This window comes from Euleptes europaea, chromosome 19 (assembly GCF_029931775.1).
Source record: "Euleptes europaea isolate rEulEur1 chromosome 19, rEulEur1.hap1, whole genome shotgun sequence".
Lineage (NCBI taxonomy): Eukaryota > Metazoa > Chordata > Lepidosauria > Squamata > Sphaerodactylidae > Euleptes > Euleptes europaea.
Window position 1 is genome coordinate 7,561,297 of NC_079330.1, and position 17,812 is coordinate 7,579,108.

At 47.5% G+C, this 17,812-nt stretch overlaps 1 protein-coding gene across 1 annotated transcript in view; it reads left to right on the top strand.

Annotated features, from left to right (window-relative positions):
- GABRD (gamma-aminobutyric acid type A receptor subunit delta) overlaps positions 1-13,811 on the top strand; it is a 40,100-nt gene extending 26,289 nt beyond the window's left edge. Inside the window, exons 5-12 of the mRNA XM_056865526.1 lie at positions 505-617; positions 1,596-1,663; positions 5,302-5,522; positions 6,170-6,252; positions 9,017-9,154; positions 12,107-12,259; positions 12,519-12,730; positions 13,478-13,811. Of these exons, the coding sequence (XP_056721504.1) occupies positions 505-617; positions 1,596-1,663; positions 5,302-5,522; positions 6,170-6,252; positions 9,017-9,154; positions 12,107-12,259; positions 12,519-12,730; positions 13,478-13,777 (1,288 nt within the window). The 3' untranslated portion in view covers positions 13,778-13,811. The remainder of the gene's footprint in view (positions 1-504; positions 618-1,595; positions 1,664-5,301; positions 5,523-6,169; positions 6,253-9,016; positions 9,155-12,106; positions 12,260-12,518; positions 12,731-13,477) is intronic.
- Positions 13,812-17,812: the final 4,001 nt, after the last annotated feature.

The window sequence follows — 17,812 nt, forward strand, 5'->3', positions numbered from 1 at the left end:
TCCAGCTAAAAAGAACCAAGCAGTAGGTGATGCGAAAGACCTCTGCTCGAGACCCTGGAGAGGCGCTGCCAGTCTGAGTAGACAATACTGAATTTGATGGACCACGAGTCTGATTCAGTAGAAGGCAGCTTCATGTGTTCAAGTGATAAAGTCAGCATACAAAAACCAACTTTTCTTCTTCTTCTTCTTCTCCCCAAAGTGGCTTACATTGTTCTCCTCTCCTCCATGTTTGCCCGCCGACCCTCAGATGGTTGGTGGGCAGAGGGGCAAATTGCTGGGGGTTTGCCCGCCACCACTGGGCACCTGGCAGCCCTATTGAGAACCCTACAATTGGCCCTTGTGACTAATTCCAGCAAAGCTCATGGGAGTTAACAATAATTCATAAATAACCATCTTTGTTAAAAAAAATTAAAAGATTAAAGCTTTGTTGGATATGTTTAATGCTATTTTCTGAAATGTTTATCCTCCATTTTAACACCGCCTCTTCTTTTTTAATATACACAGAGCCATGAATGACATTGGAGACTACATTGGCTCAAATGTAGAAATATCTTGGTTGCCCAACTTGGATGACTTAATGAAAGGGTATGCCCGGAACTTCAGGCCCGGGATCGGAGGTAAGAATCTGCTGGAGAGAAGGCCTGAACCCTTTCCCCCTCAATTCCTTATTTTCTATATGCAAGGATTGCCTCTTCTTAAAAGATGGTGTCTGTTGTGACACCCATGACTACCTTAGAAACAAAGGTCATTTATGCATGGGTACTTGGACTCACGTTCGCCCCCTGCCTGACTCGGTTGTTCCTTGGACCGTCCATTAGAAATAACCTTGCCGCCAGCCCTCACAATGGCCGGGTCTTCCCATTCCTCTGTTAACTCTACTCTTCCCTCTCCCCTGAGCTCAGCCCGGCTGAAATCTCCGTGCAGAAGGCAAAGCACGGGCCACAGGAAATCTGGCTTTCTCTCACAGCCAATCACAAAGCAGTGCGTAAACAGGCAGGGATTCAACATAAGAACATAAGAAAAGCCCTGCTGGATCAGACCAAGGCCCATCAAGTCCAGCAGTCTGCTCACACAGTGGCCAACCAGGTGCCTCAAATGCATCCTGCTTCCTGGGAGCTCTTTCTGAGCAAAAGAAAGGCTTTTTAAAACCAAGGCTTGGATTCCCCCCCCCCACACAAATTGCTCCAATTTTTTTTGCTGTTCTTAAAATGCTTTTTTATGCGTCAATTGGGTTTTTTGAGGGGGATTTTCTCTCAAGTGTAAGCCAATTACAAAGCAGCATTTAAAGGGGCGGGACTTGATTTGAGCTTGGAGGCTGCTGGCGCAGAGATTCCCAGCTGGAAAGTGTGGGTCCAGCCAGCAACGAACCTCAGGTAAAACTCCCAGGCATAAATGACCAAAAGTGTTATTTTGCCTTTAGCACGCACACCCACATGTTTTATTACTCTGAAAATGTATGCATATTGAATTGATGGATCAACTGCAGCACTTGAACTGGGTAGCCGCCCTGATGTTTGCACCAACTTGCAGAAACGCAAGAGTTGCTGCAACGGGTGGTAAGCTTCCCTTTGAACAGTCCTCCGTCTCTTTCTCAGGCCCGCCTGTCAACGTTGCTCTGGCCATCGAGGTCACCAGCATCGACCACATCTCCGAAGTGAACATGGTAAGTTGCCTGTAGAACAACAGCAATGTAACATCAAAATGTTGTGCTGTAGGAAAGCAGGTTTTCATGTGAAGCGAGGTAACCGGGCATGGCAGCGAACAAGCCAAACGGGTTTTCCCAGGTTGGGGTGGCGTGCAGATCCAAATAATGACCCACTTCACATTATTCACATGAAGCTGCATTATATTGCGTCAGACCCTTGGACCATCAAAGTCAGTATCATCTACTCAGACCAGCAGCGGCTCTCCAGGGTCTCAGGCAGAGGTCTTTCACATCACCTACTTGAGAAGACGTGTAAAGACGCTGATTTGCTTCAAATGTCTCTGCACCCTACCACACATGAACACACATGAAGTTGCCTTATACTGAGTCATACCCTCGGTCCATCAGTATTGTCTACTCCAGTGGTTCTCAACCTTTTTTGCTCCATTCCCCCCTTTCACCATTATTTAGAATATAACCCCCCTTCCCAAGATAGTCTAACTCAAAAAAACCCCTACAATTTTACAGATTGTACATAATCTACAGGTCATCACACTTTGCTGAATAGTGGTCCCAATTCCCCCCTTGGAACCCTAAAATTCACCCCAGGGGGGAGAAATTTCCCCCTTGTTGAGAACCCCTGGTCTACTCAGACCGGCAGCGGCTCTCCAGTGTCTCGGGCAGAGGTCTTTCCCATTACCTACTGCCTGGTCCCTTTAACTGGAGAGGGCGGTGATTGAACCTGGGACCTTCTGCATGCCAAGCAGAGGCTCTATCACTGAGCCACGGCCCCTCCCCTCAACATAACAGCTGGATTTGAGTCCGGTAGCACCTTGGAGTCCGACGCTATTTGGGGGGCATGAGCTTTCAAGAGTCAGAGCTCCCTTCATTAGATACCTGACAAAGGAAGCTTTGGCTTTTGAAAGTTCATACCCCCAAAATAGGGTCGCCATGAGTTGGAAGCGACTTGACGGCACTTAACACACACACACACACACACCCCAAAATCTTGTTGGCCTCCAAGGTGCTGCTGGACTCAAATCTTAGCTGTTCTACTGCAGACCAACACAGCTACTCACTGAAGCCCGCCTGTCATGGACTCACCTGCTTCTGAGAGCTCAGATGATGAACTAGAACAAGTAGCAGTCTTGCCAGAGAATGCAGCCGACACATCTCCTGAACCAGCTGTTAGATTAACAGAGCCGACTCAGGCGAAGGAAGTACAGACCCCATTGGGAAGCCAGCTATCAGAAGGAGAGGATTTATCCCCAGGATCTTGCAGAAGGAAAAGATTGAGAGCTATAATGAGTGAAAGACGACGCTCTGCAAGAATTCAGAATAGGCGTGGGATGACAGCTGTGGAAGATGAGAGTGATTGATTGCCAGACCAGCCTCGCTCTGAGAGCCAGCTAGATTTAAGGAACTGAGGAAGTGTGAAGCTATGTACTGATCTCTGGTCTCAGTGCTGCTCCACTTGGTATTTTCTTGCCTGCTTTTGACCCGGACTGCCTTTGGATAACAACGGACTGCCTTGCCAGTGACCCTGACCTTGGACTGCCTGACAACTCTGCTCCCTTGACCCTGATAAGTACCAGCCCCGGCCTGACTTCTGGAATTGTTTATCGGACTTTGCATCCCCCGCTGTCTTCACTGCTTAGTGCATCCTGCTGGCTGCAGAAGCCTCTGGCTTCAGTTTCCTCCTTGGCTTCTGGCCACCCCCTCCCTCCCTCCCTCTGCACCGTGCTGCAATAGCAGCCCAGCTCGCCTGCCCGGCCACTACACCGCTTCATAAAGTTTTTTCCCCTCCAATTAAGCCAGCAGGTATTGACATTAGAGATGCTCCCAAATTCTCCTCATCTTCGTTTATCCCTGGTTACTTGGTCTTGCTTCCAAAGTGGAGCAGATGCATAAGGAATTCTCAGATTATTATTTTTTAATTTCCAGATATGTATAGACAACAGATACACATACAGAAGGCTGCTAACGTTAACAAAATACGTGTGGGGGAAAAAACAAATAGGTTTTGCCCTGATTCCAAAAGCGAAGACAACTTGGCACGGGGCAAGTAGGTGAGGGGAGGGCATTCCGTTGCCCCCGTCTGGCTTTTTAGTATGGTGGCCCTTGGCACTTAAAAAAAGTCCGAATGACCTACAGTAAAAGGCAGTCTCTGAATTCTGCCACACTGACTTCTTTCCGCCCCCTCCTTTGCAATTATGTCCCCCCCCTACCCAGATTTTTTTTAAAAAAAAACCTGCCACAAACTCTCTCTCTAATTATAAAGCTCGCTCTGGAGAGATGCTAACCTGGTTCTCGCTCTTAGGATTCAGTGCGAAGCTCCCGCAAGACAGATGCCAGACATGCGACTGGGTAGCTTACAGTGTTCTGCGCTTGTAGAACTTGTATCTACGGATGTAGGTCAGGCCGTTGCCTCGCTGCCGTGACAGCTAAATGGAACATCCGTGTATAGAGACAGGATACCTTAAAGCATTGCATGTGGCGGGGTGAACAGAGGGATGGCTGACACCCTCGAGCCCTGCCTGTTTGCTTCCAGAAATCAAAATGCTGGATCAGATGGATCTTGGCCTCATCCAGCAGGGCAGTTCTTATGTCCTTCTCTCTTAGCAGGCATGTACTATGACAGCTGGCACATGCCTACTAAGAGTAAGACTGGGAACAGAGAACGTGCCCTTCTTTGTGGGCTCCTTGGAGGTATCACCATTGCCAGAAGAATGCTGAACTAGATGGGCCTTGGTCCGATCCAGCAAGACATTTGATCTTCCTGCATCTGAAATGTCTTAAGAAATGTACCCTTGCTTGAATAATGACCATTGTTCCTTTGGACAGGAAGCAGCCATTAAACATTCAAGGTTACTGAAACGTGACCTGGATCTTGAAAGACACTCTTGGGATGTATTTCCGGGAGCCCTCTTGGGGTGGAGATACGTGTCCAAGGAGTCAGTTAGGAGGTGCTAGAAAGAATACGGGGAGGGGGCTGCCTCTTGCCTCCAGACATGTAGTTCAAGTCCTGCATTAGCCTCCCCCTGCGGAATGACCAGATGTTCCCTGTTTTGCTTCTTTTTATATTTGTTCAGATTTGTAACAGTGGTTTTCGCTCTCTGCTTTTCACTCTTGGTTTTGTGGATTCATTAGTACAAGTGTACGCATCCTTGACTTTTTAAAAAATACTGGGTGCCTAGGTACAATGTGCTTCATTTATTTGCCTCCCGCACAATGCTTATGCATTGATTCACAAATAACACTGAGAATGTGTATGTTTTAAGGAGAAAATGCTATGCAAGGAAACGGCAAATGGAATAACCATAAAGTATTGCGGGTTCGATGCGCATCATGGGAGGAGCAAAACTGAAATGTGGAATTTGGAGTCAGATCAGTGGGGATGAGAAATCTGAAATCTTCTCTAGATGGGAGTTCTAGGTGTATGCTGTTTCCTTCTGACACCTTTGCTCTGATCACGCCACATGCAGGTCATTTGAGATGCAACATCATTGTTATATTGCATGAGTTCCAAAAGGATTCTGCCCTGTTGCTCCCAGGCAGGAAGCTTTCGAAACCTCCCAGGCAGGAAGCTTTTCTGAGCGCACCCTCTCGGTTTCGAGGTTAAGTTCTAAACCCGCCCTGGTGATTCTCGTCCTTAGGAATATACGATGACCGTCTTCTTGCATCAGAGCTGGCGAGATGACCGGCTGTCGTACAATCACACGAACGAAACTCTGGGCCTGGACAGTCGCTTTGTGGACAAGCTCTGGGTCCCGGATACGTTCATCGTCAATGCCAAGTCCGCCTGGTTTCATGACATCACTGTGGAGAACAAGCTCATTCGGTTGCAGCCTGACGGGGTCATTTTATACAGCATCAGGTAAAATGAAAACTTCATGGTGGAGTATTCCCAGCAGCAGCTGGAAACCACAGTGTTGAAGGTGATCTTTCCTGGCCAGCTCAACTCTGAGTGAGGTCATACGCTTATGAGCTTTCTCGGTGGTCGTTTTTAGTTTAATGTTGTTATAGTCATAGACCAGCACGAGCTTTCTCGGTGAACATTCGCACAAAAAAGCTTAAGAGTTTCCAGGAGTTCTGACCCGGCTCATAATTGGTTCTTGTAGGTTATCCGGGCTGTGTAACCGTGGTCTTGGTATTTTCTTTCCTGACGTTTCGCCAGCAGCTGTGGCAGGCATCTTCAGAGGAGTAACACTGAAGGACAGTGTCTCTCCGGCTCATTATGTTGGCATGTGCACACGGATAGTATTCAATAGCCAGGGTGCCACAACTGACAAGACCCTGTTCAGAAGGATGGGGCAACTAGAGCAAGTCCTTCCCAAACAATCTCAATGGGTTATATGAGAACAGGCGATCCGTGAGAGATTCTGATCCCAGAACATACCGGAGTTTTAAAGGTCAAAACCAGGACTTTGGAACAAACTGCTGTGTAGTTCCTTAAATATACATGAAATGTCAAGGTATGATTGCAATTCACAGGGGACTTTTTTGTGTCCTCTTTGTGGGTAGGATTACATCAACGGTGGCCTGCGACATGGACCTCACCAAGTATCCCATGGACGAACAAGAGTGCATGCTGGATTTGGAGAGCTGTGAGTTGAACCCAAAGAAGTTTATAAATGAGGGGCAGGTTGAAGATGACCTTCAACCGTGGTGGTCAGGTCCTGGAGGTGCGTACCCATCGGGAATGAAGAAGGAAACAAACTGCTGGGACTTGCAGAGTATCCAATACCTGGCAAGCCACTGGATGTGTTTGTTGTTACGGATATTGCATAATTTTGCCAGCAGCGGCATCCCATTCTTCTCAAAATGGTGGCTTCTAGTGGGCCGGGGTCCTCCTAACGACTTGGCCAAACCATCAAAGTCCTCAGAATGGGTGGCCCTCCCGGGGCAGATGGTTAGTGACAGTGTGGACTGGATAGACTGCTGGTCTGATCCAGGAGACCACAGTGAGATGGGCCGGGTTTGGTTCCCCTGTCCCAAGGACCGTGGCTCAGTGGTGGACCCTCTGTTTGGCAGGCTGAAGTGCCCAGGTTCAGTCCTCGGCACTTCCACTCAAAATGGCAGTAGGCTATGTGAAAGACCTCCACCTGTGTCTCCTGAGAGCTGCCGCCAGTCTGAGTAGACAAGACTGACTTTGATGGACCGAGGGTCTGGTTCTGTATAGGTAGGATTGCCAACTTCCAGGCAGCTCCTGGAGATCTGTCGCAATTACATATAATCTCCAGATGACAGAGATCAATTCCCCTGGAGAAAATGGCTGCTTAGGAGAGTGGAGTCTATGGCTTAATACCCTGCTGAGGTCCCTCCCCTTCCCAAACCCCACCATCCCCAGGCTCCACACCCCCCAAACATCCAGGAATTTCCCAACCCACACCAGGCAACCCTCAGGCGGCTTCACGCACTTTCTGCACATGACTCCATCCCTCCTCTTACACATGCAGGCATGTGTGTTGTGTTAAGTGCCGTCAAGTCGCTTCCGACTCATGGCGACCCTATGACTTAACGTCCTCCAAAGTGTCCTATCCTTAACAGCCTTTCTCAGATCTTGCAAACTGAGGTCCGTGGCTTCCTTTACAAAGTCAATCCATCTCTTGTTGGGTCTTCCTCTTTTCCTGCTGCCCTCAACTTTTCCTAGCATGATTGTCTTTTCCAGCGACTCTTGTCTTCTCATAATGTGTCCAAAGTACGACAGCCTCAGTTTAGTCATTTTAGCTTCTAGGGTCAATTCAGGCTTGATTTGATCTAGAACCCGCAGATTGGTTGTTGTTTTTGGTGGCCCAGGATATCTGTAACACTCTCCTCCAACACCACATTTCAAAGGAATCTGCTTTCTTCATCGTCCAGATCTCTCACCCATACATAGTAATAGGGAATACAATGGATGCAGGCATGCACTGGAATAAAAACACATGGATTCCCCCCCCCCCAATCCTGCCTAGTGTGTCTCTCTAAAGGCTTCAAGAATCAGCTCTCTGAGCTGGGCTCGGAAAGCACTGGTGCGCTTCGCATGCCGGCAAGTGGTTTTGCCGCCCCTGCCTCCTCCTCCTCCTCCTCCTCCTGTTTCATTTTTAGCCCTGGCTGTTTTTCTAGGCAATTAAGCACAATACATTTTTATCCTGTCAAATATAGCAAATCTGCTGTGGTGGTTTTTTTTTTTTTAAACTTACGCAATCAGCAAATGCCACAGCAGCTAACAATAAGATAGCCATTTACTCTGCTGGCAAGATATTTTTTTGCAAAAGACCGGGTTCGTAATTTAATTTGGGGGTTGTGATTTCAGGGCAGTAAACATTAGTATACATAAAGCCTCTCCAATAATACATTAACCTTTAAAAAAAGGCAAAAGAAATCTTTTCTCTTTTTTTGTTATAGAAAATAGACCAATGAGTAAGTTTAGCGCTTATGCAGTTATTCTGTACGTGCAGAAAAACCACCGAATAAATTATTCTGCAGTATGTGCGGAAAAACCACCAAATGCGGCCAAGTGTGGAATTTAGCTTCCTGTTAGTTTTTGAAGCAAGCTTCTAGTCCTCAGGGATGCCTGGATGTGCTGGGGAGTGTACAGGCAGTGCCGTCCCAGAGGAATTGATGCTCTGGGAATTCCACTTCTGGGAGGACGGGCTTTCTGTGCCCTGCATCCTCTAACAGAGGTGGTTTGCCATTGCCTTCCTCCGCTTAGCGACCCTGGACTTACTTGCTGGTCTCCCATCCAAGTGCTAGCCAGGACCGACCCTGCTTAGCTTCCGAGATCTGACCAGATCGGGCTAGCCTGGGCCATCCAGGGCAGGGCTGTCGATCTCTTACCTCTCCACAAATCCCCGTATTTATTCCATTAGAAGGTGGTTAAGGGGAGACATGATAGAGGTCTATAAAATTATGCATGGTTTGGAGAGTGGACAGGGAGAAACTTTTCTCCCTCTCTCATAATACTAGAACGCGAGGTCATCAGCCGAAGCTGGAGGGTGAGAGATTCCAAATGGATAAAAGGAAGTATTTCTTCACACAACGCATCGTTAAATTGTGGAACTCCCTGTCCCAGGATGTGGTGATGGCTACCAACTTGGAAGGCTTGAAGAGGGGAGTGGACATGTTCATGGAGGAGAGGGGTATTCATGGCTACTAATTAAAATGGATACTAGTCATGATGCATACCTATTCTCTCTAGTATCAGAGGAGCATGCCTATTATTTTGGGTGTGGTGGAACACAGGCAGGATGGTGCTGCTGCAGTCGTCTTGTTTGTGGGCTTCCTAGAGGCACCTGGTTGGCCCCTGTGTGAACAGACGGCTGGACTTGATGGGCCTTGGTCTGATCCAGCAGGGCTTTTCTTACGTTCTTATGTTTCTTTTGCCAGATGGCTACTCCTCAGAGGACATCGTCTACCACTGGTCGGAAAACCAGGACGAGATCCATGGCCTGGATAAGCTGCAGCTGGCTCAGTTCACAATCACCAGTTACCGGTTCACGAGGGAAATCATGAACTTCAAATCCGGTAAAGAAAGTCGATGACAGTCTTTAGAGGACCTTAAGGAAGGATTGTTAGACAAGTAGATAGAAGAAAGCTTTACAGGTGGTTGTTAGACACAACGGCTGCATGGATCCATGGCAGCTGACCTCTGAATACTGGTTGAAATACCATATCCGCAGATTTTGCATTGATGGCTAAATTAACCCAATTGGTTAATATGAAATCAATGGATGAATCTGAGTTGAAATGGCAGCTTTTTTATGATTATTATTTTGGTGTTAATTAAACATTTAACTATTTAGAAAGTAACTAATAGGAGGTATTGAAATGATAGATTAATGGCACACATGTTCAAGACAATTGATAGAAGTTAAGATACAAGATATTTTCTAGAGTTTAAAAAATGGACTATACCCCTCTTTTTTACTTAGTGAATTTTAAGATGCTGTAATTTTTAAGATTAAGGGAAGAATATCCGGTAATACTTCTTTTTTTTTTCCTTTTCAAATTTATATTATGTTAAGGCTCAGAGGATGAAATTTGTTTTTCTTAACTTTTCCCCCTCCCTCTTTTTTCCTTTCTGTACCCTCTTTATACAAAATAATTTTTTTAAAAAAACATATCCAAGTAACTCGGCAATAGCCTCTGCTTGGCAATAATTCCTTGAGTTTGGACAGCTTTCCCAGTACAATACAATGTACCCAGCGCCAGAGAGAAGAGTCTCCGATGAAGGGCTTTGTGCAGCTGCCATTTGAGTTAATTGTGGCAGCTCCCAAGCCCGTGAAGTGCGAAACATCACATGCCTAATAATAATCTCACGGGTACAAAATCTAAAGCGTCGCACCAGTGACCAGTACAAATTGTTGTTACAGCTACACATTCCCTCCAATTGTCCCTCGATGTGTTCCGATTGAGGCATCTGTTCTATAAATGGATCCCAGTTCTTTGGGCAAGAGGTACGGCTTAGTTGACTGAGTGCCCGCTTTGCCTGCGGAAGATGACCGGTTTAGTCCCCGTCATCTCCAGTTAAAGGATTTCAGGTAGAAGGCGTTGGGAGAGGTTCTTGGACATACGAATTCAGAGTGCTGCTGCCAAGTCAGATAAATAGACTAATGGTCAGTGTATTTACTGAACCTCAGAGTTGGAAGGGACCACCAGGGTCATCTAGTCCAATCCCCTGCCAATGAAGGAACTGTGTGTGTAAAGTGCCTTCAAGTCGCAGCTGACTTATGGCGACCCCTTTTTGGGGGGTTTTCATGGAAAGAGACTAACAGAGGTGGTTTGCCAGTGCCTTCCTCTGCACAGCAACCCTGGTCTTCCATCCAAATAGTAACCAGGGCTGACCCTGCTTAGCTTCTGAGATCTGACAAGGCTAGCCTGGCCCATCCAGGTCAGGATGAGATCAGGCTAGCCTGGGCCATAATAACCTCCATAAGTATCGTATACCCTTGACCGAAGAATGATACACTCCTTCTATCTGGGATGGTTGTCCTCTTCCACTGAGCGCACAGCTTCAGGAGGGACGCACATGGAGCGGTGAGGGAGGTAGGGGACATCTGCCTAGCCAGCCAGATCAGCCGAATCAACCCTGGCGATCAAGGGGGTGACAGATGTCACAGCCAGATCACCCTCACATCCAATCCACACAAGTAGATATGCAGTTGATACTACAATTTGTTCTTATGCAGTTCCGGAATCCTCTAACTGCCTTGCTGATCCAGTCAGTTGGCTAGTTCTGCCCTTCTCTGCTCTTCCACTTGCAGGCTATATCTGTACATGCTACTCAGTTCCTTATCAGTTCCTTCCTAAGTACACGGGAGTAAGCCCCATTGAGTAGACTTGAGTAGGATTCAAAGAGAGCAATCCAAAGCAGGTCTACTCAGAGGTAAATCCAAGTTTATTCAACGGGGGCTTACTCTCAGGAGAGTGTTCTTAGGGTAGCAGGTTGTTTATGGATGGGTACTTTCACTCATGTTCGCCCCCAGTCTGTCAGAGTTATGCATGAGTTTTCCCTCCATTAGAGATGACCTCGCTGCCAGTCCTCACAAATACCAGTGGCTTCCCGTTCCTCTATTAACCCAATTCTTCCATCTCCCCTGAGCTCAGCCCGAGTGAAATCCCCGTGCATAAGGCAAAGCGCGGGACATACAAGCTTGGTTTCCCTCACTGAAAGCATGCAGCCAATTACAAAGCGTGTAAAAAGGTGGGGATTCAAATGCTTCCGGCTTCCTCGGAGTTCTTTCTGAGCAGAAGAAAGGCTTTTTAAAAATGAGGCTTGGATTTTCCCTCCCCCTTTCAGATTGCTCCATTTTATTTTTTGTTCTTAAAATGCTTTTTTATGCGGCAATTGGGTTGTGGGGGAGATTTTCTCTCACAGTAAGCTCTACAGAGTAAGTCAATTACAAAGCAGCATTTAAAGGGGCGGGGACTTGATTTGAGCTTGGAGACTGCTGGTGCATAGATTCCCAACAGGAAAGTGTGGGTCCAGGGAACCTCAGGCAAAACTCCCAAGTATAAATGGCCAATGTGGACCCACTTAGGATTGATCTCTCTGTTTATGCCTTTCAATGCCCTTGGGTATTAAACAGTTTCCAAGGACTCTTCATTGTCCTCCTAGGCTCCTCCTAATAGAAGAGACCAAGCTCATTGCTGTTTTTCTTATTAAATGCAGTTTGAAAGCCCAAATTAAAATCAGCTTAAAATAAATAAATAGAGAGTAAAGTGTCTTTCAGCTACTCCGGCAGTGTAAAATGCAGGGGGAAATCTTCCTCCTTCTGCTCGCCAAACATAATTTGTAATGAGATTGTAAAATTCTGATGAGATCTCCGCCCTCTACCGTGGCCCAGATTGTGCTACAGCAAGCCAGCTTTGAAGGGACGGTTTTACAGATTGATTGGTTCTGATTTGAAATCTTTGACATTTCTCTCAAGATCTATGTATCCTTTTTCTCCCCCCCCCCCCCCGTTCGTTCAACAGGGCAGTTTCCCCGTCTGAGCCTTCACTTCCACCTGCGGCGCAATCGGGGTGTTTACATCATCCAATCCTATGTGCCTTCCATCCTACTGGTTGCCATGTCGTGGGTTTCTTTCTGGATCAGCCAATCAGCGGTGCCTGCCCGAGTCTCATTAGGTAAAACTGGATCCTGTGTTGTCTTGGGATTCTTGCAGGGCTAGAGCTATCTTCACAGTTCACAGAGGCGGCTTTTGCTCTGCTTGCCAGCATCAGCTGTTCTTTCAATATGGGTGGATGGAGAAGAGACACACCGTACAAAGAAAGAGGTAGATGATAAAACGGTGCTAAAATGTGGCACAGGAGCAGTTTGTAAGGTGAGGGCAGCCTTACGTGTGATATTCCAAAGGGAACGTTTTAATTCCTCTGCTCCTTCCAGGTATAACTACCGTCCTCACCATGACGACCTTGATGGTGAGCGCACGTTCCTCTCTGCCGCGGGCTTCGGCCATCAAGGCCCTGGACGTCTACTTCTGGATTTGCTACGTGTTTGTCTTCGCTGCGTTGGTCGAATACGCGTTTGCCCACTTCAACGCTGACTACATGAAAAAGCAGAAAGACAAACTGAGGAGCAGCCGGCAAGCCGGAGAGGTCAGTCGGGACTCCGTTGGGTCCGAGGTCTTGTATGAGTCAGCTACTTTCGTGTGCCACCCAGCCATTGGATTGAATAATTGAGGTCAGGGCTGGCATCAGCATAACCTAAGGCAGGGCAGCTGCCAGGGCCCAGGTCTCTTGTGGGGCCACCAACCTCTAGCCCACCTGCTCTGCCACCTGCCTGCTTGCCCTCCCCCTCTGTTTGGTGCTCCACCCCCCCCATCCTCCCTCCCACATGCACCACCCAGAATCATTGAGGAAGGACACGCAGGTGGTACAGACTGGTGGCATTTTGGGAATCAACAGCGGTGGCACCCCCCAGCCACACGCTGCCCAGTGCCATTGGATTATAAAGGCTGTTTGAAAGTAGCCTGTTTCTTGAACACATGAAGCTGCCTTCTACTGAATCAGACTCTTGATCCATCAAAGTCAGTATTGTGTACTCAGACCGGCAGCGGCTCTCCAGGGTCTCAGGCGTAGGTCTTTCACATCACCTACCTGCCTAGACCCTTTAACTGGAGATGCTGGGGATTGAACCTGGGACCTTCTGCAAGCCAAGCAGATGCTCTACCACTGAGCCACGGCCCCTCCCCTTCTTGATCATCTTTATCCCATACGAGATAAATTGAATATGAAATCCTCAGACAGTCCATAGATCTCTAGCTACGTGCCTTTGCTGAACTGAAGCATGCTGATCTTCCCAGCCAGACTCTCCTCAGTGGCTCTTCTGTTTTCCCTTTTCAGGTCAACGTGAAGAACGCCATTGTCATGTTCTCCCTTTCGATCGCGGGTGTCAACCAGGAACTTGCCGTTTCCAACAGGCACCACAAAGCCCCCAAAAACCCGCCCTGCTCGTTCGGTTCGGTGGAAGTGGAAACGGGAGAGACGAAGAAGCGGCAAGAGGCGAAATCGGAGAAGAAGAGCGGCCTGAAGTCCCTCTTCAAGCCCATTGATGCCGACACCATCGACATCTATGCCCGAGCGGTTTTCCCAGCAGCCTTTGCAGCCGTCAACATCATCTATTGGGTTGCTTACACCATGTGAAGGCCCCAAACCGAAGCCAGCTGTGTTCCAGAGAACCGAGATGCTCCAAAGCAAGACTTTGTATGGACCTCACACGGGGCCACTTCTTATCACAGCGCTTTCCAAAGCCAGGAGGGTATCTTCACTAAGACAAAAAAGGGTTTAATTTCCCTGCCTCCTCTCTGTCACTGACACCGACTCCCTGGTAAAACCAAGGAGGTAGCAGAACAATTGGTGACCATCCATTCGGTTGGCTGCTCGATGTTCTCCTCTTTCGCCTCTGCGGAAACAGCCAAGCATCCTGGTCTTCCCAAGTCTGGCACGAAATAAATCGCCAACCAAGCAGTTGTCTACCACCAGCCAGGACGCTGCAGCCTAATGCCGTGCGAGAGTTGGACACTTTGCCTTCTCAATTGATAACTTGCAGTTTTGAAGGATATTGCCTCCCACCCTGGGGGCAAGGAGGGGTCGCGAGGATAGGCGGAGCCAAAGTAGAGTTGGATGCGGTGGGGTGCAGCCAGGTAAATCATGGGTGGAGCCTAGACAAACTTACCTTGGGAGCCCCCCCACTTTTTTGGCTGAAACGCAGGTGCGGGGAGATAGATAAAGCTTTGCAGATGATGGACAGGGCTTGGCCATCTGGGTTTTATAGGTTTCTGAAGCCATGATACTCATTATGAGTTTTGCTACATTGGCTAGTACAGTTTTGACTGTCGGGCAGCCCATATCTTTATGATTCTGAGAATCTTCTTTTTTTCCTTTGGCAGCTTGGGAGTTTTCTTTCTTTTTACCACTCTTTTTGGCTGGTAGGTCAGCTGCGGCTGGCCATTTTCAGCCCACGTGTGATCAGGGGAGGGAGAGATTCAGCAGAGCACGTGACAGATTGAAGTTCTCTAGTAATGAAATTCAGGCAGTACTGATAATAGTGGGGTTTTTAAAATCTATTATTTGTCTTGGATAAAATATTTTTGGGGGAAACTTTTCAATGAGCTGCTTCCAGTCTCAGCATGAAATAAAATCTATGACACAGAGCTCTGATGATTTTTTTTTTAATCCCTACTGCTTCCTAGTAGGGTCGGGGTACCTTTTCTGGTTTGAGCGGGGAAGGAAATTATTCCCAGGCTGCAGGGTGGGAATTTCAGAACAAGGGCTTGCAAAACTGCAATTGGGACAAAATGCATTTGCAACATATCTCTGTGGGTCAATTTACGCATGGATTCGTTTATTTTATTTATTAATTTGATTAGAATATTTCTGTGCCACCTCTTCATCTCGTCCTGCTTGAGGTGGCTTACAATAAAAAAAAAATAACACCCAGTATTAAAAAAAACCCAAGCTGTTAGCAGCATCAGCAGCATAAAAACTATTCATAAAAGAGACGCAGGCCATTAAAAAATCTGATAAGATAAAAAGCACTTGATTAAAAGCCTAGGGAACAGCCAACTTATGACGACACCATAGGGTTTTCAAGGCTACAGAGGTTCAGAGGTGGTTTGCCATTGCCTTCCTCTGCGTAGGGACACTGGTATTCCTTGGTGGTCTCCCATCCAAATGTTGACCAGGGCCAACCCTGCATAGCTTCTGAGATCTGACAAGATCATTTCTAAAATTGTTAAACAGTAGAACTCTACAAGGAGTCTCAGGATCCGCTTGCAGAAGTGGAGCCGTCTGTGCAAGATTGCATTAGCAGAACAATGTTACGTTTGAGTGGTGGAGGAAAGTACAGTCAAGTTGCAGCTGGCTTATGGCTACCCCATAGGATTTTCAAGGCAAGAGATGAACAGAGTTGGTTTGCCATTTCCTGCCTCTAAGTAGCAACCCCGGACTTCCTTGGTGGTCTCCCCTCCAAGTACTAGCCAGGGCCAACCCTGCTTAGCTTCTGAGATCTGACGAAATTGGGCTAGCCTGGGCCATCCAGACCAGGGCAGATGAACACTGATGGTTTGCCATTGCCTGCCTCTGTGTAGCAATCCTGGACTTCCTTGGTGGTCCCCCATCCAAGTACTAACCAGGCCCGACCCGCCTTAACTTCTGAGATCTGATGGCTAGCCTGGGCAATCCAAGTCAGGGCCTTTCAGTCCCACCCTGTTTTAATATGTTCATTTGGCTTTAACAAGACAATGCGGGGTGGGGGAGATGACAGAACTCTACATCCAGATATTTTTGCTGCTTCCTTCAATGTTTGTGTTTGATTAACAGCTGTTACTGTAAGAGACCGAGTGGGGGCGAAGAAGGACGAGGGTAAGGGTTGATTTGGCTGAACAGCCCTTTCTGGTGCGTGGACAGAGAAAAGCGTTGGGGAAAAGGGGCAGGAATGACCTGGCGAAGCTTATCCTGATTTCTATGCAGAAGGGAAGATGTTCCTCCAAAGTGCTCCCTCTTCGCTCTTTAAATGGATTGTGTCGCTCCAGCAGATAATGGCCTTTTTTTTTTTAGTGCATCTCCAATGAGCCTTCCACAAACAGCTTCTCACAGGCTCTTAATGCAGTTCTTTGGGCTCTGCTAATAGGTACTGTCATTAGGTGGAGGAATTGAAAACACTTTTAATGTTAGAATCAACAGCCGCCTCCTGGTTGCCTTTATCCTCCCCTCCTCCTGGGCCGAACGCTCATTCCAGAAGGACTAAAAGGCCAGGGGAAAGGCCTACGGATGCTCCCCAGAGTAATTACATTCCAAATGCATTTTCAATTCTGATCCTAAATATACTTAATGAGAAGTAAGCTCTGGAGCAATGAGAACAGGGTTTATTCTGGGGGTGGGGGGAATGAACCAGTGTGTGTGTGTTAAGTGCCGTCAAATCGCTTCCAACTCATGGCGACCCTATGAATCAATGTCCTCCAAAACATCCTCTCTTTAACAGCCTTGCTCAGGTCTTGCAAACTGAGGGCCATGGCTTGCTTTATTTGGGTTGCCAACCTCCAGGTAGTAGCTGAAGATCTGCTAGTATAACTGATCTCCAGCTGATAGAGATCAGTTCACCTGGAGAAAATGGCTGCTTGGGCAATTGGTCCCTATGGCATTGAAGGCCCTCCCCTCCCTAAATCCCACCCTCCACAGGCTCCACCCCAAAAACCTCCTGCCGGTTGCAAAGAGGAACCCGGCAACCCTATCCTTTATAGAATCAATCCATCTCTTGTTAAGCCTTCCTCTTTTCCTACTGCTTTCAACTTTTCCTAGCATGATTGTATGAATGAACCAGTACTTATCCATAAGAAAGTGGCTGAAAGAATACCTCCCATCTTTGGCTTTGACTCGCTGAGAGGGACAGTACAGGTAAGAAATTTAAGTTCATTTCACCTCTGGTTTATTCCTGCACAAATACTTCAGGATCTGCTTGGAACAGTACAAAGAAAGCAGTAGTATACCAGTTAAAGAGGAGAAAGGTTGAAGTTCTTTCCCAGCAGTTAGCACTGTGAGAAAGGCTACCTTTAATACCTTACTTTATTCCTGTGGTCTCCAACAGTCTCCCAAGATCTTCTGGAACCTCCATGTGCAGAGGGAGAAGAAGAAGAGTTGGTTTTTATGTGCTGATTTTCTCCACCTTTTAAGGAGAATCAAACCAATTTACAATCTCCTTCCTTTCCTCTCCCCACAACACACCTTGTGTTGAGGCTGAGAGAGCTCGAAGAGAGCTGTGACTAGCCCAAGGTCACCCAGCAGGCTTCATGTGGAGGCGTGGGGAAACCAACCCGGTTCATCAGATTAGAGTCCACCACTCATGTGGAGGAGTGGGGAATCAAACCTAGTTCTCCAGATTAGAGTCCGCCGCTCATGTGGAAGAATGGGGAATCAAACCCGGTTCTCCACAATAGAGTCCACCGCTCTTAACCACTACACCACGCTGGCACTGGTATATCTGTGAGTGCCAGATGCAAACAACACGGGGAAGCTGTCACCATTGCGCCTTGCTTAGGAGCTGTGTGGGGAGGCCATCCACAGGTGGAAACAGAACTCTGGGCTCAACAGAAGAGCAAAGTTCTCTCTGAATGTCCTCTCGTTTGGGAGCAGCACACCGGCCACAGTCGACTGGTCATTATTTTGGAAAGCTGCATGGGT